The following is a 25,270-nucleotide window of genomic DNA, read 5'->3' as shown; positions in this document are numbered from 1 at the left end:
TGATCGGAAATAAAATACGTTTCCCCACAACCCACATTGCCCTTAGATCAGGGGTCATCAACCTTTTTTCAGCTGTGGGCCAGTCCAGCGTCCCTCAGACCATGTGAGGGGCCGGACTATGGTTGGGGGGGGGGGAATGAACGAATTCCTATGCCTCACAAATAAGCCAGAGATTCATTTTAAATAAAAGCACACATTCTACTCATGTAAAAACACGCTGATTCCTGGACCGTCTGCGGGCCAGATTGAGAAGGTGATTGGGCCGCATCCAGCCCACGGGCCTTAGGTTGCCTATCCCTGCCTTAGATCAACAAGGTGCTATATAAAATGCAGGTCTTGTTTTCAGGCTTAAAATATGAATAATCCAAGGTGCAAACTGATTGCAAACTGGAGCAGTCAAGGGCAGTGGAAGGAGGTGGAAGTTAAATCAAAGGTAGTCTATGTGGTGCTGTCCAGATTTTGTTGAACTCCAACTCTCATCTGTCCTAGCCAGCATTGTCCATGGTGAGGGATGATGGGAGCTGGAGTCCCAACAACATCCAGAAGCCAACAGGCTTGCTACTCCTGAGATAGAGCTAGGATAGGAAGCCTGTGCACATGACCCCCAGCATGGTTTGACAGCATCTCCATAGTCAGTATCTATGGGTGGTGGGAATGGCTGTCCAACAAGATCTGGAGAATACTCAAGTGAAGAAGCAAGCTTTAGCATGGTCTTAACCACAGTCTTGCTTGTTTGTTTGTTTTGGCAAAGTCCTGAAAAATGGATTTTGATTAACTCCAAGTTGAGATGCGTCTAATAATGGCTCTGAGGACCAATAGTTTCTCATATGGCTAGGAGAAACTATTTTGGTAGCCTAGAGTGTAGGTACTCATTACAAAATAAAAGGACATTGGGGCAAAGTTTTGACATGGCTTGAGATGACTGGAGAGAAGGCAAGCCTGGACAACAAAGTGTACACTTGACTTGTTTTTATTTATGGCACATTCCCTCCTTTATGTGGAATGTTGAAGATATTAGAACAAAAGCCTACATCATTGCATCTGTGTTTCTGCTGTTGAGTTGGTGGCCATATTTACAAGTCACAATCAGAAGCTTGGCTTCCTGTTACATCCAGACCTGGGATCCTCTGAAATAAGCCACAAATGCTAGCCACCTTTTTAAACCATGGTTGGTTTACGGAGTATGGCTTATTGGGAAGCAAGAAACCATGAACCCTAGTTTGGTTGCAACTAGAAGCAAAGCTTAACTGCGCCTTCCTGGTTTGTTTCTCTTGATTGTTCCAGGGGAGGAGCGTAGTAGGAGTGATCAGGTAGCACGTATCACTCAAAAAGTAATGTGCAAGCTAAGAACCATGGTTTATCATGATGTATGAATGTGGTCATGTTGTGTCTCTGAGTCTATATAAATCTAACCTCTGGTGCATCTGGTGTTTCTTGAGACTGGCTGTGGTTTCTATATGGCAGATGGTTTTGAACCTTACAGTATACATACCGGTAATATGCATGCAAACTCTGCTAGGTCTATCACAAAGCTGTGGGCCTTCCAATAGCAGGGATGATACTCATTTTCCTAGCAAATGAAGTCAGCTAGTCTGTACCATCTGTAGAAGCAGTGGTTGAAAGACTGGGGTGCAGAAGGGTGGAAACTGGAGTGATTTTTTTCCACAGTAAAGATATTAATGCACCCTTCTTAGGTTGTTGTTGGTTTTTTTAAGGTCTTCAGAGGTGTGCCCTCTGGAGCTGGTACAATGAAGGCATGAGTGAACAGAGTTGGATGACTCATGTGCACATGACTTCCAGCAATTGTGCCAAAGTTCCTGTAGCAATAATGTCCATTTCCTACCATGTTTGGTAAGAAGAGAAAGAAGGAAAGAGATGTTCTTCCAGTGGCCTTGGAATAACCAGAGGACTGTGTGGGAGTAATTAACACATAAAGGCTGGGCTTGAACTGCTCTGGTAGGATGTTGTAGTTGCTCAGATCACAGTCAGTTAACGTTGGAGAATTTCCAGTGGGATTTCCCTACATTGAGAAGGGAAGATGCTGAAACCTCTCTTCCAGCCTGAGCTTTTCTTTTCTTTTAAAACCCCTCTTATTCACATGGGGATTAATTCCAGTCTTGGGACCACCCACAGGAGACAATATTTATTACATCATTTATTATTATTTATTACATTTATTTTTTACTACATTTGTATACTACCTTTATAGTCCAAGGATCTCAAGATGGCATACATGGTGTACAAGGTGGTGTAAACTACTTTAAAATAGCAGTTTGGGTAAGGAGGGCGATTTGAGCACCCTCCTATCAGTGCCTAACACTCTTTAAATAGCAGCCCAAGCCTACGCCATCTCCTTTCTAGAGATTCTCTGGCAGACCAGTTTCTGATGTATGAGCCAATGGCTCCAGATTAACCTAGCTGAAATGGGTCCCACTGATTTCAGTGGGTCCCAATATATCATCTCTTTGAAATCAGTGGGAGCCACTCGTGTCAATTGGACTTAAGTTCAGTTAACAGGGTTGACACTTTAAGTCATTATGTGAGTGGAATGACTTCTCTTGAACATTCTGCCCCCCAAATTTGCTCTTGGGGGTGAAGGAAACCCTGGAGCATATTTGCTCTGTGTGGTGTGTGTGTGTGTGTGTGTAGGCACATATGCGTGGTGGCGATAGGAAAGGAAGTTCCACTGCACAAACAGAAGTCGTTCCACTTGCACAATGACTTACTTGGAGCCAACCCACTGTCTCGTTTTGGCCCTAGGCTTCAGAGTCTTTTTCTGAAAAACCCCGTGCTGCAGGAGTCAAATGACGGGGGTTAGTTAAACAGGATGGCCTTAGTTGGGTGAAATTTCTTGTGGGCATCTGAATGAGGTGACTTCAGTCTGAAACAGAAGGCTGAGCTCAGTTAGGCCCCGCTAGCCTGGCATTTCTTCTCTCTCCTCTTCGAAGCCAATCAAAGTTCTCAAGGACAAACTCATTAAAAAAAACCCACCAGCAAATGGAAAGGCTTTTATGCTCACCTAGAATTGACCCTGGCTCAAGTCCCAATACACAGCTGGGAACAGTAAGAATAAAATAGTAACAGGGCATGTTTGACAATGCCACAACCTCGTCCCGCGGATCTGAATAGTTTTTACATTTCTTAGGAGCGGCAGCTGATTTATTTTATATGAAATCTATTTACATTAGGAATGTTAATTACTCTGCTGTTGAGGTGGGGAAATGGAAAAAAATAAATCTTCCGTAGGGCTGTTTCGAGCTGAAGGGAATCAACCCATAGATCTTTATCAAACAATAGCTTGCTTCCTAATGGGAAGCGAGGGCTGATTTGTTTTCCTTCTTGTTTACAGCTGCCATATGCTGTACTGCCAAGTCATTATCATGAGTCTGTTGTTTACCTTAAACAGAGTCTACAGCAGGCGAAAGTGAGGAGGGTCGAGGTCCTTGAGCAGCAGGGGGCGGATAAAGAAAATCGGAGATCAGTAGAAGGCCTTTGTTTAACTTTTCTTGTTGTTGTTCACAGAAAATGGGTCACAAGGTAATGTTTTCTCTCTGGGTTTATATGGTCATTTCCCTTCCCTCTGCAAACTGCCCCTGGGTACACAATCATGTAGTGAATTTCCCCACATCTCACCAAGCTATATTCTGCTGTGGTTTTTTGTGGGGGGAAATCAGACAGCTCTAAAAAGGGCTGGTCCAATTGTTTAAACATGTTTCAAAAGGGAGTTTGCATGCAAAGGAGGGGAAAATAGGGTTGGTTATAACATACACAGTACAAAATACCATTGTGAAACCTTTCTGGAGATCATTTAAAGAGGGTTTCTTTCTCAAGAAGCATTTTTAGGGCATTCTGGTATCTTCTGAGATACACCGAATAGCCGAGGGCTGCAGTTTAATCCATAATGGTTGGTCAAAGAGCAGTTCGGTTTAGCAACACCCCAAGCAGAAACAAGTGTAGCACCTTTGTGATTGGCATCTTCCTGCAGTGCCAAGGAAATCTTCCTGCAAAGAAACCCGGTGGCAAAAGGCTGTGTGCATGATATACCTTTAAAGGATGCTAGAAGGACATTTCCCACCTCAAATAATTATCTGCGTATTGTAAGTTGTTAAGGGTTGCTTGGGATTGGAATTCTGAGGGGTTAACTACAGTGCCCAGAACTCTTTGAGGGAAAGAATGTACTTTGAATGTGTGTATGCAGCTGTGGTTTGTAGTTTTGTGCACATGGGTACACTAGCCAGCATTGCTTATTTTAAGGCAAATAATTTCATTATTAGTAAGGGCCTCAGTGGCTGCCACACCAGCTCTCTATCTTTGATTTTCTTGTTTCTTATAGAGTCCAGGCGATGAAGAAATTGTCAAATTGTTGCAGTCCTGTGTTTTTATTTGTCATCCTAGGTTTTTCCCCCAGGCCTGTTCATGTTGACTCTTTTGGCGGGCGGGACATTATACTTTTGCAAACAATTGTAGCACCAGCTTGTCTGTTGTGGAAAAATCTCTCTTTCTCAAAAAGGAAGCAGTAAAACAGGCAGGAACTGCAACATTAAGCTTTTAATTAAGTAGTGGAATGGTCAGGGAGTCAACATTTTGGGTGGATTTCAGTGCTGCCCATGTTTGAGTTCGAGGCAATGGGACTTTTCCTTTCTCTCCTTCATCTGCAATCCCACGTGCACCCCAAATATTTGCTCTGGAAGTTTGGGAGATGCTTGCCTTGACATAATGGATCTGTCAGCCTTTAAGGTGCCACAGATCTCTGTTTGCATACATAGTCATGAAGCAACCATCAGTCCCTGGTTTATTTTCGATATTTATGCAAACCCCCATAGTGGTGACTCCAGAGCAGGTATCAGACAAGCTGCCCAGTAGCTATTGCATTGTACAAAAGAACGAAGTAGCCAGGGATAACATCGCAGCTCCCTGGTGGGGTTTTTTGACTTCTAATGCTCAGGGAAGCAAAACCCTTCACAATATGGCTGGCTGAGATAAATGGCCACTTGCTGCTATGTGCAAAGGGGAAGCATAACCACACTGCGCCTTGACCAGTATTTACATAAAGATTCCCATCAAAGCCAAACAAGAAATAAATACCACCAGCAAGGTTTTCCGCCCTTCCTGAACAGAGACAGATACCAGAGAAAGTAATGCAGGCCATCTTTCAGAACTGATAAATGTTTTTAATCATATTTTTTAAAGCTGAGAGCTGTGAGCTATGTGACTTTTTAAAGTACCTTGCGCCGTAAGCAGGGTACAGCTATGGACCCCAGTATCTGCTGGACTTCTTGTACTGAACCTCTTCCTGTTCACATCATCAGAGGCTGTTCTCTTATTTGTGCCAATATGAATGGGGAGAGAGTATTTTTCAGGGTGGCACCTTCTGCAGTGCTTTTGCTAGGGAGAATTTGTTCGGTGCTTTTCTTGATGTGATTTCAACATCGGACAAATACCTTTCCCCCCAGTCTTTTTAATCTTGTAAGCGGAAGAGGGTAGCGTATTTTATTGTGCCTTTATCTACCATGTCTTACAGCTATTTTCAAATTAGTGTGGTTTATTGTGTTTGTTATGTGTATCATTTTTTCATGTAAGTGAAAGGCTGAAGGCAACGAATGAATGTAGAAAATAAGCAGCAAGTGATCTGTAGTTTTCTTCCAAAATGCTCTGTTAAACTAATCCGCATTTGCCAGAGGTGATTTAAAAGCCCATGGCTTACTCAAACACTTATGCATTGTTGCAGCTGAGTATTTGACATTGGAGTACCTAAACCTATGGTAACCACAGGGGAAGTAATACCCTGGACCTTTGTTCTTTTTGCAGATGTGGAAACTCTAGGACCATGAAACTGACTTCTATAGCTCTATTGTGAAATCAAACAAATTGACCAATGGCACTTTGAGAAGTATGGCAGTCAGATGGGCGGGCAGGATCTCAGTGACTAATACAGACTGGTTTTCCTGTCTTAAGAGAAATAGATGTAATTGAAATAATTCAACAGCTTGGTTTCAACTTTTTTTTTTAATTCATCTGTGAAAATACTATATTTGAAGTGAAACTAATAAAATACCAGAGAAACTGTGAGCATTGTGACTTGTTACAGCCACATAAAGCGTTTTCACCTTCATGGAGTTCAAGCCAAGATTTATGCTTATGTGCAGCGAAAAGGCAATATAAACATTTAAATCATTACATATGTGCAATCTTGGAATACAATCGTAATGGTGTCTTTAAAACCAGAGGACATAAAATCAACTGTTTACAAAGCAAAGAAGGATATATGCCTTTTTTAAAAAAAGGAAGGTCCACAAACATCTACATCGTGGATATTTTAAAAGAATTGAAAGAATAAAAATTTGCCCAACACATAAAATACCACAAAAGAGTAATCTCATTTCAAACAAATAATCCTACAAAAGCACAACCATAAATTACATTAAAATTTAACCACTGCCCTTAAAATTAAAGAATGATGCTTTAGGAAAATATGAGCATGATCCAGCCAAACTGAAGGACACTTGCATCTCACTGATTTCAATGAGAGAGAAACACATTAAATAGCATGGAAATCAATGAGGTATGAAAGTGCAGAACTTTTGTTGGATTGTGTCCCATTTTTACAAATATCTCCCCTAGCTTAAAAATCAGATGATACTTTATGTATCTCAGATTCCCGCTTGAGGCCTGATCCTGTGGGCCTGCCACCCACCTCCAGAGCACACAGATCAAGAAGGAAACATCTCCCCTCACATCAGTGCTTGGGACAGGATCAAGCTCAGCAGCAGGCTGCTAGTGCTTCCTTCAGAGCTCCTGCTATTCATGGCAGCATAGGTTGTGGTGGGAAGGTAGAAAGGCAGGGCTAGGCACGCCTTGCGGTCTGCTGGCCTTGTAGAAGCTAAAGCAAAGGCTTGCCTGTCATGTGACTGAGAGGAGCAACGGGAACTGTTTTCTGAGAAGTGGGTCAGAATCTGTGCATAAGCTCGCACTGCGTCAGCACAAATGAGACTATTTAACAGCTTAAGCCAACACACAGGATCTAGAGTGATGGATGTTTCTTTTTCTTCATTGGTATCTAAATGCAGAACAAATGTGTGAACATTTCTTTCATGTGGAATCAAGCCGTAGCATCACGAACATGTCATCAAGGTAAAGTACAGGCACTTGACAGTATAATGTGCAAGGCATAACCCCTACCTATCACAGTATAAGGAAGCTTCCACAGGTGGTGAACACTGAGCTTCTAACCACATTTGCCCCATCGTTCCTGGGGTTTTCCCCCAAGACAGAGCTCAGTGCCAACGTCCCACAATTCAGCTCCTGCTGTATGAAGGCCCTCCAAAGGACTGTAAACTATAGAAATCTTTGCATAAAGAAAATGGCTATATTCTGCAATTATATCTAAGACATAAAATTCAGAACATGGTCTAGCCAAAGTTAAGCAGTGTTAAGTCTTACTTATTTCTATGTGTGAAAGTTAAACATGCATTTCACTTTTCCATTCAACCGAATGAGACTTACAAGCGTCAGCTTTGACTGGTTTGCATCCTCTGCTTTTAGCTTGCCTAAACAAATCTGCATTTTTCAATACAGGTTCAGTTGTGTGACAGCTGAAAATCCCAGCCCTACAAAGCACAATATTGTATTGCCATAGCAAGCGGGTACAGTTTGGTGTTGGAAAGGATACAAGCTTTTTGTGGCCTCCTGCCAAAATAGCACAAATGCTATTGGCTTCAAATACATTTTGGGGGGGACGGGACGGGGAGAGCAAGAAGAGTTGGACTAATAGTGCAATTCCAAGCTGCAGGCTACTTGAACAGAACAGGATGACAGCTCTTGTTCCACAAGCACTCTCTAGCTGTGACAGACCAGTCCACAGAATCCTGCAACCTGCACAAGAGTACTGTAAAATCTTTGGGTTGTATCCACCAGTGACAGAAACTTTACCATCAGCTGTTGTCACTGGGTGACAACTTTTTATGTGGAATGGGCTATTAAATTATGAAAACATAAAATGGATAGTCTGCATAGTTATAAAACATTTCATTTTGTTTAAAAATTGCTGATCTCACTGGAAGCAAATCTTGAATTTTTTAAAGGTGTCCATATTGCTGAATAAGGTATTACACAATCTGTGGTACATAGGCTCAGCATCAGTGTCAAGTAAAGATTCATAATTTGGGAGAAACAGGTAAGTCTAGCATCTTGGATTGATATTCGTTTTACAGAGTATTAAACAAGTGTTCACAAGGAACAAGGAAGTAATTAAAAGGTTTGAGCATTTATGGTGCAGTATTATAGAACAAGGCACTTCCAACATTTTTTTTTTCATATTCATATCAGTAATAGTGGCAGCTAGATGAACAGATGGCTCTCTGGTGACTCCTGTCTACTATTTTCCCTCTTTTACTGACAATTTGCTACTTTCATCCAAGTAGTGTCAGGGCTAAGACTTCCTTTTGCAAGAACTGAAGAATTGGGCAAAATCATTCCGAGCCAGTTAGATCTCCAGCCATTGAAGGAAGTTGTACGCAGAGCCAAGTCATAAGAAATGAAAGTTGTGGTGCTCAGTTATTCTGGCCATTAACAATTTGTCTTCTATGCAGCAGATTATCTTGTATCATATAGCTAAATGTTAGAATTTGGCTATCACAGATGCAAAGATGGCACACATGTAACACATATGTGTATATCTTATGTTATGATTGAAAGGAGACGTTAAATTGATGTATTGGACTTCTTCTGTCACAGTGGTGCGAGTACACTGAATTACAGTGCCTTTATGTCACTCCAATCTCATAAATTGGACAATTTTAAATAAAATGAATAGGTGAAAGTACTCGGGGGTGTGAGATACCCTAAACTTTACCTATAGTACATTTCCAACTTCCCATGTGCACTATAATGCATAGCTCTTTGTTATTAATAAAAAAGTAGCAGCAACCAGTAAGACTAAACCTCACAACAGCAAATACACATACTTAAATAACCCTTGTACATATCAGAGACAGAGCATTAACTACTGTCATTCTGTAAATGCCAAGAGAACATCAAACACGTCCTGCAAAAGAGCAACATGGAATCATAGTTTGAGGGAATGGGGACAGAAGGAAAAAAGCAATGATAACCCTTCAAACAGACAATCAGGCCTGATTCCTACATTTCCTAAATGATGTAGTAGATGCTGACAGCACTCATGGTCATAAGGGTAGGCTCCCTACTGCATTGGTAATTCACACAGAGACCCATTTCAGACTGTACTAGTATAGAAATTACCTGTGTGACCTAGGTTATTGAAGCGATGGGCCCTTTTGTATGTTGTTACTGCAATGTGAAGCCCAAGCATATAAAAGCTACTTTTGTTGCCTGCTACAGCACTTAGGGAATACATAAATCAGATCTTAGCGGTCACCTCATTCATCTGTGGTTATGTGGTTTGGGATGATTGCAAACCTGTTTTAGCCGTATTATTGATTAATCAACATAATACATGAAATTCATCAGCGAAGATTTTGTAACGGAAGAAGAAACACGTATGTGTGGGGTTCTTACAAGTCATGTGCAATTCAGGACTTTAGGGGAAATGCAGGATCTTCGACGTTCCAGCCTGAGAATCATGTGTTCATGTTCAGGACAAAGAAAGCAATGTATCAAGCTGAAACAATGCAGTGTCAAACGGCAAATCAGCACTTTTACACAACAAGGTCAGCATTCAAAATATAGATCTTTGATGTCTGAAAACTAGGAAAGAGAGAACTTCAAACTAGAGAAGTTCTTATGTAAGGCAGTCAAATATTCAACCAGTGTATACATTCATTAAATTGTGGGGGGTTTGTTTTGTTTTTTAAAAAAGCGAGCCAAGGTGCTATAGAATATGTGTGTGAAATATAGGCACAAAGTAGGTGCTCGACTTCATTCAATATGGAAAACGGAAGAACTAAGAAACATAGGATAAGGTGAGCAGATGGTTGGACAATTTGAATACTCTTCTGTAAAGGTGCAATATTAAGCAGTTTTGATTTTGGTTTGAAGATATACATAACCATGTCGCTTATCATCACTTACAGAACATTTCACATTTTGTATGTCATTCTAGTTCTTCCCAGTTATCAGTAAGGTTGCCTTTGCTTTGTCGCCTTATGCTAACCAACCTTCCAGCTGATCTGATGCTCCATCTTGACGTATTTCCTGAGCTTGCCAGGTTGGTGTATTTTGTGGAGCCTTTGGTTTCGTCTTCCCAACCTGACCAAGATGGATAGTCACTCAGAGTACTTCCAGCGTCGCTGAGGTTATCACTGGCAGGGATCTGTGGTGGCTCCCATCCTTCAATTTCGTCTGGCTTTCTGGACTGAATGTTCTGTTTTATCACCAAACTGTCCCAAAATCCAGCTTTCTTTTCGGATTTCACATCCTCTTTTAATTTTAAGCTTGTTCTAGGGAACAATAAAAATTTGTTCTTATTGGAACACATTTTAGGGGAGGAAAGTTTGACATATTTACTTTTAAGACAGAGGAAGACCAGAACAATTTTGTCGTTATCCTTGTATAACTGATCAAGTCTCACTAGAAATGTATTTGTATTTAAACGTTTTACATTTCTACTCTAGAAAAATGGCTAAACAGAGAATAAAATAATACAGAATTTATCAGAACGGAATACATTATTATGTATTAAACTTGTATCCTACCCTTTCTCCCAAATAAGAAAGAGAAGCTGTAGATTCCTATGTGCAACCAGCCTAAGTCTTATAAGGAATAGTGTTGATGATCTGTGTGTGAAAGGTAAGGTAGGCAATGCACATGTGTCTGTCATTTTGGGCTTATCTGCTCCTCTATTTGATACCATAATGAGCATATTGTTTCAATTGAAACTTACAGAATTTGCATCAGATGGTTGAAAGACAAAGACTGACTTGTGCTGATGGCCCTCAAAGAAGAGTATGTACTTTGCTTCCACCCAACTGTCTTTAAAAAATCCCACTGCACTTCAGTAGATTGTCTACAATAACTGCTTTTTCTGCCCCATGTGGATCCTTAACTTAAACAGAATCTTACAAGCTGAAAAATAATATAAATATGACGTAAGAACTCTCTTGCCTTCTAAACTTAATTGTTTTTTTACCTGATTATCTTGACTCTAGCCTTAACACCTCTAGTAGCCTTGGTACTTCCATAATTTACTCCATATTTATATCACTTCCCACTCCCCATTATACATACCCTTTAGATTTTGGAGATTTACATCCTGTAAGTAACTGTTGTTCATCATCCTTATTAAATATGGATGTTACTTCCTTCCAACCTCGAAAACCTGCTCCTTGAACCTAAAAATGAGAGTTTTACAAATTAATTTAATGTATGCAAAATATAAGGTAGGTAAAGGTAAAATTTAATGTATGCAAACTATAAGGTAGGTAAAGGTAAAATTTAATGTATGCAAAATATAAGGTAGGTAAAGGACCCCTGGACAGTTAAGTCCAGTCAAAGGCAACTATGGGGTGCGGTGCTCATCTCGCTTCAGGCTGAGGGAGCCGGCGTTTGTCTGCAGACAGCTTTCTGGGTTATGTGGCCAACATGACTAAACCGCTTCTGGCACAATGGAACACCGTGACAGAAGCTCCCTCTAGAGGATAAAGTAAGGCTCGGCACGGCTTAAGACAGTGGAATTTTCCAAGGGAGAATAAATCCCGTGGGAATTGACCTTGACATGAGTGGCCCACAAGAAGAGATAGTCACAAGAGCCAAGATCAAGCAACAACAACAACAACAACAACAACAGTTGCAGCTGCAACAGGCAAAGAAAAGAGGCTCAATCTCAGGCGCAACAGCCGGATCAGCAGGAACAACAGGTCAAGACAAAGGAGCAGCCGTCTCTATGGAAGCTGTGACAGAGGCCCTGCTCAAGATAAACCAAACTCTGGAGTCTTTGACAAAACAGACTTCAGAGAACACACAAAAATTAACAGAAATATCAGCAAGATTAAACCAGAATACAGAATCTATAAACAAATTGGTAGAGGAAAACGCCACCACGCGCCAAATTGCCGAAGAGGCCAAAGCCACTGCTGGAGAGACACAGGAGAAATTAGAGCCGCTTGCCAAGAAGGTCTATGAGCATGATGCAACCTTGGCCTTGTGGGAGTTACAGAGGAAAGAGAGAAACTTAAAATTAAGACTGATTCCGGAGAATGAAAGAGACAGCCTTGTGGAATATTTGACACGGGAGTTTGCGGATTGCTGGGACCTTGAGGAAGACGAATTCAAAATTACGACTGCCTTTAGACTGGGGAAAAAGCAAGATAGAAAGACACCGAGAGACTGTCTGATTACACTCAGATCCAAGGAGGAAAGAGACAAAATACTAGGATTACACTTTGAGAAGGCCTTGCAAATTGGAAATTCAGCTGTACAGATCTTTAAAGACATCCCAAAATACATTTTGGATTTAAGAAACTTCTACAAGGACTTGGTTCTCTTGCTAAAGAAGAATTCTATTCGCTTCAGGTGGGAGTTCCCACAAGGACTGTCATTCGACTACAAGGCAAAGAAAGTGAAAATAAAGACAATTCAAGATAAAGACAAATTTTTGGCAAGATACCAGGAGGACTTACAGAAGGGGACTGTGGACGCACTTGCAGAACAGAGGAGAGCACTGGATATCCTGAATCTCTCGTTTGGACAAAAACCACCACCATCAGAAGAAGAGCAACAACTTGGAGCTGTTGGAGGAGCCTCAGGAAAATAACAAGATGGCTCTGCAATTCCTTAGTTGGAATTGTAATGGGCTCAATGGGCCTTTGAAGAGAAGACAAGTATTTCATATATTGAATAGAGAACAATTGGACTTGATATGCTTACAAGAAACTCACATAACCAGAGCCCACAGGAGATTACTTTCAAACAAAAGGCTAGGACAAGAATTTATTTCATCAGACAAAGTTAAGAAGAGAGGAGTTGTAATATATGTGAAGGAGAAATGGGCTCCAAAAATGATATTCAAAGATGAACAAGGGAGATATCTGGCTGTGGAGATACAAGTACAAGGAGAAAAATTCTTAGTTGTTGGAATTTATGCACCAAACGAAGGCAAATCCGACTTCTTTAAGAGACTTCATGAAACTTTGATGGACTATCTGGATTACAATATGATAATTATGGGAGACATGAATGGCGTGGTCTCCACCAATATGGACAAGGCACAAAGACTTACAGTCACCAAAGAAGGGAGACTCCCTAAGACTTTTTTCGAAATGACTGAAAACATGGACTTGATAGATATTTGGAGAACAAGGAATCCTCTGGAGAGAGAGGGAACCTTTTTCTCCCAAGCAATGATGACCTGGACCAGAATCGATCAAATCTGGGTTACTAGTGGAATGGCTCCAAAGATTAAGAAAGTGGAAATCTGCCCAAAAACTTGCTCCGACCATAACGCCGTGAAGATGGAGATGAAACTCACAATAACTGGTCAATTTAGATGGAGAATGAATGACACCCTCTTTCGAGATAAGGAGATTCTCACGAAGGCCCAAAAGACCCTAAAAGACTATTTTGAAATAAATTTGAGGACCGACGTGGAGAAAAGAGTGATCTGGGACGCAAGTAAAGCGGTGATGAGAGGATTTTTGATTCAACAAAACTCAATAAAGAGGAAAAAACAAAATGAGAAAAAAGAGAAGATTCTGGAAATGATAAAGGAAGGAGAGAGGAAATTAAGAACAAAACCAAAGTCTCAGGATATTTTAAGAGAGATCAAATTATATCAAACACAATATATGGAATTGATGAACCAAGAGATTGAATGGAAGATAAGGCAAATGAAGCAAAAGACTTTTGAATCAGCAAATAAATGTGGCAAACTTTTGGCATGGCAACTGAAGAAAAGGCAGAAACTAAATACAGTTACAAGCCTAGAGGTGGATGGAAAGAACATATCCAAACCCAATGAAATCAGAAATTGCTTTTTAAGTTATTTCAAAAAACTTTATACCCAAGGCCCGCAAAATGAAGAAGATATAGACAAATTCCTCGGAAAATATGGACTACAAAACATCTCTCATCAAAGTAAGATGGACTTGAACCAGAGAATCTCAGAACAAGAGATAGAGGCTGCCATTCAGAATATGCAACTGGGCAAATCTCCGGGACCAGATGGACTGACTTCCAGATACTACAAATCGCTGAAGGAATGGTTGACTCAACCACTAAGAGAAGTTTGTAATGAGATCCTTGAGGGAAAAAAGGCACCTGAATCGTGGAAAGAGGCATATATTTCACTCATACCAAAGTCAGAGACTGAAAAGACCCAACTTAAGAACTACCGCCCAATATCTCTGCTTAATGTGGATTACAAAATTTTTGCAGACATTTTGGCAAAAAGATTTAAAAGAGTCTTGATGGAGAAGATTCATAAAGACCAAGCAGGCTTTCTCCCTAAAAGACATCTAGCAGACAATGTAAGGAATGTAATAGATATTTTGGAAAAGCTAGAGGTGAATATAAACACTAAAGCAGTATTGATCTTTGTGGATGCGGAGAAAGCCTTTGATAATATTTCTTGGAGTTTTATGAGGAAGAATCTTCATGGGATGGGGGTAGGTCAGGGTTTTGAGAATGGTATGGCTGCAATATATTCTGAACAAAAAGCCAAACTGATTGTAAATAATGTTGTGACTGAGGAACTTAAGATAGAAAAAGGAACACGACAGGGGTGCCCGATTTCCCCATTACTTTTCATTTCAGTTCTGGAGGTGTTGCTGAATATGATAAGAAATGACCAGCAGGTTAAAGGTGTGCAGGTCGGAGCTAAACATTATAAGTTAAGAGCGTTTGCAGATGACCTAGTATTGACTTTGCAAGAGCCAAACACTAGTACGAAAAAGGTTTTAGAAATAATACAACAGTTTGGCCAGGTAGCTGGATTTAAGTTGAACAAGCAAAAAACCAAAGTTTTAGGGAAAAACCTAACAGATATGGAAAAGGAGAAATTTCAAGAGGAAACAGGTTTGACTGTGGTCAAGAAGGTCAAATACCTAGGGGTTTACTTAACATCTAAGAATCAGAATTTGTATAAGGACAACTATGAAAAATGTTGGTCAGAAATTAAAAAAGATTTAGAAATATGGTCAAATTTGAAACTGTCAATGTTAGGCCGAATTGCAGTAATTAAAATGAATGTATTGCCTAGAATGTTATTTTTGTTCCAGACCTTGCAGATTATTGATAAGATGGAATGTTTTAAGAGGTGGCACAAAGATATCTCGAAATTTGTCTGGCAGGGCAAAAAGCCCCGAATTAAATTTAAAATATTGACAGATGCTAAAGAAAGAGGGGGTTTTGCCCTGCCGGACCTAAAATTGTACTATGAGGCAGCAGCTTTTTGCTGGCTCAAAGAATGGATGCTCCTCGAGAACACGGACATCTTGGATCTGGAAGGTTTCAATAACGCTTTTGGTTGGCATGCATATCTTTGGTATGATAAAGTCAACAGTGCCTTTAAAAATCACATTGTCAGAAAAGCATTGTTTAATGTTTGGATAAGATATAAAGATCTATTGGAAAACAAAACCCCTAGATGGGTGTCACCAGTGGAGGCTAAAGCAGTGAAGAAACTCAATATGGAGGTCGGATGGCCGAAGTATTGGGAAATTTTAGAACAGGATGGAGATAAGTTCAAACTACAAAGTCAGGAGAAATTGAAGCATAAAGTAGAAAATTGGTTCCAATATCGTCAAATAATGGAATTTTTTAAACAGGACAGGAAAGTCGGTTTCCAGGTGGAAAAATCAAAATTAGAAACCGAACTGTTAGAACCCAATACTAAGAATTTATCTAGAATGTATAACTTGTTGTTGAAATGGAACACACAGGATGAAACAGTTAAATCGGCTATGATTAAGTGGGCTCAGGATGTTGGACATAACATCATGTCAGCTGACTGGGAATGGTTATGGAACACCGGTATAAAATTTACGGCATGTAATGCCTTAAAGGAAAACATTATGAAAATGGTATACAGGTGGTACATGACCCCAGTCAAGCTGGCAAAAATCTATCATTTGCCCGATAACAAATGTTGGAAGTGTAAAGAGACTGAAGGTACCTTTTATCACCTTTGGTGGACATGCCCGAAGATTAAGGCCTTCTGGGAAATGATCTATAATGAAATGAAAAAGGTACTTAAATGTACCTTTTCTAAAAAACCAGAGGCCTTTCTCTTGGGCATTGTCGGCCAATTGGTGACAAAGAAAGATAGAGCTTTTTTCATGTATGCCACAACAGCAGCAAGAATACTTATCGCAAAGTATTGGAAGACACAAGATTTACCCACTTTGGAAGAATGGCAGATGAAAGTGATGGACTATATGACACTGGCCGAGATGACAGGCAGAATCCGTGACCAACGAAAAGAGACGGTGGAAGAAGAATGGAGAAAATTCAAAAGTTATCTTAAGGACTACTATAAACTTAATGAATGCTAAAATGCCGTGGTTTCCAGAAACAAAGGGGTACAGGGATATAAGGTCAGATTATAAAAGAGGACTAAGATGATAGAGATTGGAAAGTAACAATTGGGAGTTGCTAGTTGAACTATGGACATTGGGATGCAGAGAGGGGGGGTATGGGGAAGTCCAAGAAAAGAGGTTTATGAAAATATGTTTGAAACTATACGTGTATGTTTGTCATTTTTAGTGTTTGTCTGTTTTTCTTAAAAATGTTGTAAAACCAATAAAAATTTTATAAAAAAAAAAAGAACACCGTGACAGAAGCCAGAGCGCATGGAAATGCCATTTACAATATACAACACCGCTGTAGAAAATGGCACATTAAACCATAGTTAAAAATAAATTATGGTTTAATGCATAAGTACAGTATACTAGTACGTGCTGCTGAAAAGTTTTTGCTTCGTTCCTCCCACAATCCTGGCAGAACAATAATGTCAGCATGTTAGATCTCTAAAGTAACTTTGCATTAAAACTGAACAACTGCCAAACATGAACCCTCATTAGGATTCCTGCTCTCAAAGGGGATTTTTGTCTATTCTCTCTGCTCCACCAATTGTGACCCAGGGAGAATGCAAGAGAGCCTTGGCTACTAACTCAAATGATGGGACTTTGAAATGTTAAATATGTGTGTTTAACTCTCCAACACTAATCAGGAATTAGCTATGAATATTTTTGATTCATTTCTTTGCCTTAAAGAATTATGTCTTCATTTTGATCCACAATGTGGATATTTAAATGCATAGTTCCAAAATCCACATTAGGTTAATACACGTATCAGACCAACCAAGATGTCACAGAATAATGTAGAAGTTTTTGAGTTCTTGATAACTCTTTATCGGGATAGCTGGCAAAATAAAGCAGGGAAGGGGAGGGAGAAAACCTCTGGTGTTGAAAGCATGGAGGCTGCATTTAGTTGCAGTCTTAAAATGGAAGGTAGGAGGTAGGAGACATTTAAATTAGGCTCTTCTAGTTGGTATGTAGGTTTCAGGTTGCACCTATGACTGCTGGAATGAAGAAATTACATCAGCTGCTCCTCCATTTTTTAAAGTAAAAAAAATAAAAACCCAGCTGTTAACCAAATGTTTAAAAGTTTCTTACTGAGTTAAAGCCTATTGCCACTCATTTGCTAATCTGTTCACCGATATTATCAGGTTGAAAGTGTTGTTATAAAAGAAGGCTATAGAATGCTGCCTACTGTAATGAAACCAAGGAATTCTCAATTGTCTTTAGAGCTGATCACCTTTGCTGATAAGAGAACTCGCTTGAGGTAGTGGAAATTACCAGATTATTTTACAATAAGAAAGCTTTTACAGTGGGATAGGTTCCTTTTTTGTTTGGTCTAGAAGACAGCATGACAGAGGAGCCTGAGAGAATAGCCATTCCAGATTCCCAGCTTTCTTTTTTTAAAAAAAATAGGAAGTCTCTAGCCCTTGTAGAACCCAAAGTGCAAAGCAAAATGGGCCTAACCTGTTCGTGAGTTCTGAGAGAAATCAGTTGGCGCCCACATTTCAGTCTTTATAGCCAATGAATAGTCACAGCAATCACTGATATTTGGAGAAATATTGTGGCACATTTCAAAAATGCTACCACCCTGTATGGAGTACTGAGACCTTTTTGCTTGCCCTGATTATGGCTAGAGTATGAAAGCATCTTTTCACCGTACTTGGCTTACCTTGCAACATAGCCTCCTGGAGTAGGCCAGCTAGGGCTCTTGATGCATGCCTTAAATTAACTACAGAATCCATTCTAGCTGTTCTGCAATCCATTCCATGCAGTGACATGAATTTTCTGGAGGGGAACCACTTGGTTCTGTTCACCCCTACTTGGCTGATGACATAAAACATCAAACTTGTTGCCTTTACGGCTAAGGTTACTGAATGCACACTGAAATTCACCTCAAGCTTGGTTGCCTTCTACACTGAGGCAAATGGGGCATACCAAGAGGCTCCTCTGCTGCGAACTATTAACAGGAAGCAACCAATTGGGTGTGCAACCAAACCGTGTGTGTGGTATGCTGCTGTGCAGGATTTAAGTAGCTCCATTCTACCAGCATTCTTTGTCCATTAAGTACACTCAGTCTTTATTGGTCTGCTTAGCTTGGGGGAGGGGCATGCTCTAAAGATATTTTTTACTTCCGCAAACCTCAAGGTTCCCCCATGCTTGTTGATACCTTACTCTAGCATATAGGTTGTGTTGTTTTAAACATGTTGCCATGTGGAGTGCTGCTTCTACTGTTCCAAGTCAGCCATCCATACTCCCATTCCATTCTACTGCCACCTGTCCTTGCCAAAGAGTCAACATCCATGGCCACTTTTAGGAACTGCTGAGCACTGCCCCATGAGATGAGCCACATAACTGCAGCCTCTCAAGTAGGAACTTTCCAGTTCTGGTCTGGCTCCACCTGCTCAGGTTGGCCATTGTCTCCTGCAGGCTAGGAAGGTTTATAAAGAACTAGTCTCCCTCCCCAAGCTGGACTTGGCTTAGAGAACAAGGCATTCATGAACTCTATCTGGTCTTGCTCCTTCATCCTGGCTCTAAGCTTGTTCTCCAGCCCTTCCTCCTAGTTGCCTTAAGATCCTGATTGCCCTTTGGTTCTGGCTCCTAGTTCTCAGCTTCTGAGTCTCTTCAGACTGCTGCTCATGGCCCATTCAAACACTGTTCACCAACCTTTGGAGGGCTAGTGGACACATTTGAAATTTCCTGAGAGTGGTGCCAATGCCAGTTGCATAATTGCTGCCATGGGATTGTAGCATAACACATAATAGCTGCACATCTAAAAGAGCAGAGAAAGAGACAGGGCCACAAAAATGGTACTTGTATGCCCTACCACCATCAATGGGAGAAAGGAACTGCATTTGCTCACAGAGAGAAGCTATTTGCACCTCCCCTCTGTCCAGAATGGGGAAGGAAAGGTGTACATCCAATCCTGGAATTCAATGAAATGTGGCTATGTTTCAGGAATAGAGATGCAGTGTAGGGAACTAAGTAGGAAGAGCAAATAATATCCCATGCATTGTAGATTTCTAAGGGAATACTTAAATAATATGTGGGTGCTATTTAAGGAATTAACACGCACTCTCACGGGTGCTATTCTGGTGCCCCCTAGAGTACACTATGGGAGCCTTTTAAAATCCAAATGTAAAACTTAATTTAAATTGACTTATTTCCCCTGAATGTTCAAATAATTCAATGCTACACTATATAATTTCAGCCTTATGAAGCAATATCATCATTACTATTACTAGTAGTAGCAGAAGTAGTAGAAGTAGTAGATGAGCAAGTATAATACATTATATTGTTTTCATGACTGATCTTTCACAAGTGTGCTTGAACTGATTGTGTAGTGAAAGTCTAACTGAAGATTCTTGAGAGGCCATTTTGTCTTCTTATTTTTCAACTTCACACAGCTTCTTGGAGCAGGTTTCTACACTTTCAGTAGCCAACTTCCCAGCTCCCCAAAATAATCTTCTGCCATCAAGTAATTGTAATTTAATGAGCACAGCTTGTGAAACAAGAAATTGAACAGCTATGTGTCACTGTTAAAGGAAAACAAATGAAGATGACAATTTTGATTCTACTTGTATCAGCAGTGAAATCAAGAGGCCCTGAATCATAAGGTACATCAGCTTAAAAAAAAAAAAAATCCAAATGCGCTGCTCAAGTTATAACATGTGCATGACAAACCTTCCCTGAAAGCATTTTGTTCGAGATAGGAGAGGGAAACAGAGGTGACTGTCATTTGGAAGGAAAAGATCCCACACAAACAATGCAGTGAATCAAATAGTAAGATTGGGGAATATTGTGAAATGAAGAATATCAAATATAGGTCATTAATATTCAGAATATTACAGAAGAACATTTCAGAATAGAACTCTGGTACCTCCAAAGAAATAGGGATGCAATGCGATCAGGGACGTCTTAAGCATATCCGGCGCCATGGTGCAAAGATCCCTCCAGCGCCCCCCCCCCCGCCGTTTCCAAGAGTTGTCAACATTTTTAAGGGGGGGGGGGACCCCAAAGTTGTTGACCTTTTTTTTAGGGAGCTGACACCACGCTTACACATTATCTCTAACAACAAGCCCTTAGAACAAAATAAAATGAAAAGGCAGAAGAAAATCTAATTCCAAAGCAAGACTCATTCAAGACTCATAAGTTCTTCTAATTCATCCTCATGATTCACATCACCACACATCAAAAATTTAAAGCAATCACCAGCTTGTTCTTTAAATAAATTGATGAAGACAGAGAATGAAGCTCCTGGCCAATTTGTGTTTAAGTACAAACCCACACCCACCTTAAAACCTACACCCACTTTTTAAGGACTTTTTGTTGGTGTTTGTTTGTTTTTAACCACTAACTGCATGGAGAACACGCTCTCAAGTCCATCCTTACCTCCGAACTGAGTCCTAATGGTGGTGCGCCCCCCCCCAGCTTTCCCCTCCCACCATCCCAAATCTGAATGTATCCCTCCTCCACCTTTTTCCTCGACAGAAGAGGTGGGGGGTGACGTTCTCGGCACGCCCCCTCCCTGCCTACAGTTTTAAATGAGCTAGGAAGTCTCATGGAACTAGATTTTACAAAGCCCCACCTTAAAGGGGTGGTATTAGGCTTTTGCTCAGTCCTTGGGCTGAGCATAGCCTCTGGGGAGGGATGACAAAAATACTTAGTCCAGTTCACAATTACTAGTTTCCAGGGTTACAGCTTCCAGGAGAGGGTAGAAACAAAGTAGGCAATAGGCTGAACCTGTTAGATGATTGCCTTCCCAGAATATTGCTTCACACTGACATTCTTTCAAAGGTTGTCTAGCAGAGGGCTCATATCTCTTGTAGAGTTACTCTGAGCTTGGTGGCCACTGTTGAACTAGGCGTTGAAGCAGCTTAAGGAAGAGCAACCTGCTCCTGTCCTACCCTCCTCAGTTTGCAAAAGGAGAGAAGTTTTAACTGTGTTGATTTGGAAATCCTGCTCCCCCCTCCCACCCTTCTGCCCTTGACACAGCTAATGCACGATATTTGTTTGTGGCAGCTATACAATATGACAGCCACGAGAGGCTGGAACAATTACATCAAGGTGAGCCTAGTACAGAGCTGCTCCAAGCCTCGCCTTTCTTCAAGAATGGATGTCACCTTGCGAAACACAGGGGCAACAATGCAGCCAGTGACGCTGCAATTATTATCTTATAAAGATGGACGGTATAGCTTAATGCACCAGCTAGCACTTTCAGATTCTCTGTGTTAAGAATGAACATCTTTATAACCAATATTTGGAAGTATTTACAGATGAATTTTGTACATCATGGGCCAAAATAGGCTTCAAAGTTGTTTAAAAACTGATTACACAGCATTAAAATATAACTATTCATAATTAAAATGCACAATAAAAATCCAATTAAAAGAACATAGTCATTAAAACAGAAGACTCAAGTTGGGAGATCAAGGGAAGGTCTGTCTAAACAGGTGAATCTTTAACAGTTGGCGGAATGTAAATACATTTGGGGCCTCCTATATTTCAGTGGGGACTGCATTCCAGAACACTGGCACCACCAGCGAATAGGTTGCCTCCACATCACCACAAGTCAGTTATCATCAGGCCATAGCAAGACAAAATGGGTTCTGTTTGATTATCTTAATGTTCCTATAGCGCAATGGAGGGGAACTAGTCTTTCAGGTAACCTAGTCCAGAGTTGTTTAAGGATTTATATGTAAGCAGTGAGACCTTAAAATTAGCCTGTGAAGATCCCTTCCTATGAGTATGATCTGTGCCCCAAAAGGGATACCACCCACCATTCAGGTTGTGGCATTCTGAACCAACTGCAACCTCCAAACTAACTTTAAGGGAAGCCCTGCATAGAGCATGTTATACAGTGGTGCCCCGCAAGACGAATGCCTCGCAAGACGGAAAACTCGCTAGACGAAAGAGTTTTCCGTTTTGGAGGTGCTTCGCTAGACGAATTTCCTATGGGCTTGCTTCGCAAGATGACAATGTCTTGCGAGTTCCTGCGGGGTTCCCCCCCCTTTTCTAAGCCGCTAAGCCGCTTATCAGCTGATCCGATCAGCCGATAAGCCGCTAAAAGCTGCTAAAAGCCGCTAATAGCGCTAATCCACTAATCTGTCAATGGGCTTGCTTCGCAAGATGAAAAAACCGCTAGACGAAGAGAATCACAGAACAGATTCTTTTCGTCTTGCGAGGCACCACTGTAGTAGTCTAAACATGAGGTTAATAGTGCAGGTATCATTTGCTTAGCTATCCCTGTCTATGAAAGGGTGCAGTTGATGTACCAGCTGAAGCTGCTGATAGGCACTCTCTGCCATGGAGAGATAATATGGTAGTTATTCCAGATTAATGAATGTGAGTATAATGTTATGAAATTGTTGTTTATTGTTACAAAAACTTCTATGGCATGATTCAACCAAAGTGTTTTAAGTTGCTCTGGTGCTAATGAGAAAATTAAAGCATGCTTATGTCACTGCTATCGAAATCAATGGGCCTCACAATCCTTAACAGTTTTGAGCCCCTGTTGTGCACAGTTCTTGTTCATACGAAACCTAGATCAATTCTCTCTCTATTTCTAAAAAATATTATCCTCTAAGCCCGAGCAATGTCCATTGGAGCTTCACTGAAGCCACATGAATAAAAAGACCACAAAAGCTAGTGTTATCCAGGGGTGCAAAAAGAGTAATTTCTCCCTCACTACAGCCATGTTGGAGTGCCTAATGTTTAATGTTTGGTTAGCTTAGCAGAACTCCAATGGAAACAATGGACGGATCCTGAACTGCCTCTGCAATAGCCATTTGGCATGTACCGGAGCGTGTCTCCATTCTTTTATGTAACTCGAGCATAAGTTTTCAGTATTGTTCCTGGGACTTGAAAAACAAATATTAAATAAATAATTATGGAAATACTAGTAAGAATCTTGTTCTATGGAGAAAAGAAAAACCACAACTGACAAGAGACTCCGTTATTATTGAACTAGGCCTGTTTTATCAAGGCTTAGTTTGGCTATAACAATGCAGAGCTGGAACTAGAGGCATTTCTTTCCCTTGATACCAAACTAAGGTAACAAAGACTTAGTAACAGTAAAGTTAAAGACTGTCAACTCTACAAATGCAATATGGACAGACTCTGAAGTGTTATAATTGTGATGTGCTTCTGCTGTTTTAGATGTTACTTGTATGACTCTGGAACACACAGATTTATCACTCAATAGAATGGGTGCCTTTTTTTGCCTAGGGTTGTAGCTCTCCAAGATATATTCTAGTAGTGATATACTCAAACATAAAATGCTTTGGCATCAAATCCTTCTTTTCAACACAGCCATGCACCTGGACCAGCCTAGCAATGGCTGAATGGAAAAAGCAACTTCTACTTTTCAACTGATTCCCATCCTCTTGGGTAGTGAAGTTGTCCTTCCTCCTTTCATCACTGGATAAATACAGAATTCATTTTTTTCTGTGCCACAAAAGGAAACAGATATTTCAACTATTTCACCTCAGATTAACAATGCAATCACACATAGAGAGAAGTAAGTCTCACTGAGTTCAATGGAGCTCACTCCCAGGTGAGTATAGAATTGTAGCCCACGGATCCTTGAAAACATACATTATTTTGGTAGAATTCCAGTAAGAAAAAGAGAAAGAGACAGACAGAGACTCATACTTAGTCTCCAACTGAAGTTCTATTCCTAAATAAATCAATTCTTACCAGCATACTTAGGATTCAGCATTCACCGACACCTAAGTACTGCAATGCTGCTCATTTCTCTCCTGAATACAAAACTCTTCTATTGTAGGTAATTTTACCTGTTACTAACAAACTCCTCCCCTCAATTACAACACTCTTTACCTTTGGTCTAGCATATCTTCTATAGCAATCCCTACTGTGACCCCCCCCCCAAAAAAAATCCCTCTTCTATTGAGCAGGTATGTGGATTATCTTGTTTCCTGGGTGCATGCCAGACTAAAATCTAGATCATGTCTGAGGAAATGTTTACAAGTCCTGGGCCACAACAAGGTGTCATATTTTTTTCAGTGTCATAAGTTACAAGCTGCAAAACAAGAAGAAAGCTAGTATAATTTGATGTTGAAATGCCAGCAAAAACATTCTGTAGAAAACAACAAGGAAAAAGAAGTAATACAAAACAAGGGGACGGGCAGACTTGCATACATGTTGCTGGTGAGAAAGTATTGCCTTCCTGGCTGGGGAAAGGGCTGTTACTAGCATAAGCCCTTCAAGCTTTCCTGACCTGGGACCCACCTCTAACCTAAACATATATTTATAGACCCAAATTTGTGGCCCCAAATGTATTTGTGGACTTTTAATATGTAATGCTTTATTATGTTTTCGTATATGTTGGAAGCCACCCAAAGTGGCTGGGGCAACCCAGTCAGATAGGAAGGGTAAAATTATTATTATTATTATTATTATTATTATTATTATTATTATTAACCGTCTATTTGTATGGTGGCAGTACTGCTGTTGTGACGCACCTTAGACTAGGCTGTGAGTGAATCCCAACGCACCAACTGAAAACCATTGCTAGCCTACCTTAATTCATCTGCATCAGACAGCCAATGGGTAACATGTGGCCAGATATCTCCTGTTCACTCATTCTCGCAGTCTGAATGTCAGACCTCAACTTGAACTCCACCTTACAGTGAGGTGTCCTTCAGGAGGAAACTCTAGATCACTGACTGCATCCTGAGGTCTAGCACCTATGTGTCAGACATCGAGATCAGACTGATTGGCCTAAGCTCTTCATTAATATTAAACCATTTGACAGGGTTTGA

The 25,270-nt window shown here is 40.6% G+C and overlaps 1 protein-coding gene and 1 long non-coding RNA gene across 4 annotated transcripts in view; one reads left to right on the top strand and one right to left on the bottom strand.

Moving 5' to 3' along the window:
* Nucleotides 1-2,138: 2,138 nt before the first annotated feature.
* LOC310703514 lies at nucleotides 2,139-8,032 on the top strand. Its single transcript, XR_014524210.1, has 2 exons — nucleotides 2,139-3,537; nucleotides 5,809-8,032. It is a non-coding gene; the product is annotated as an uncharacterized lncRNA (long non-coding RNA).
* Nucleotides 5,988-25,270, bottom strand: part of TDRP (testis development related protein) — a 35,506-nt gene continuing 16,223 nt past the window's right edge. For all 3 annotated transcript variants that reach the window (XM_083495780.1, XM_083495778.1, XM_083495779.1), the window contains exons 3-4: nucleotides 11,203-11,306; nucleotides 5,988-10,415 (exon numbers count right to left, since the gene is read on the bottom strand). In XM_083495780.1, coding sequence (XP_083351906.1) covers nucleotides 10,070-10,415; nucleotides 11,203-11,306 — 450 coding nt within the window. In that variant the 3' untranslated portion in view covers nucleotides 5,988-10,069. The remainder of the gene's footprint in view (nucleotides 10,416-11,202; nucleotides 11,307-25,270) is intronic.

Source organism: Podarcis liolepis, assembly GCF_965112155.1.
Source record: "Podarcis liolepis genome assembly, chromosome: 3".
NCBI lineage: Eukaryota > Metazoa > Chordata > Lepidosauria > Squamata > Lacertidae > Podarcis > Podarcis liolepis.
The sequence above is the reverse complement of the archived record's forward strand: the minus strand, read 5'-3'. Positions and strand labels throughout refer to the sequence as shown.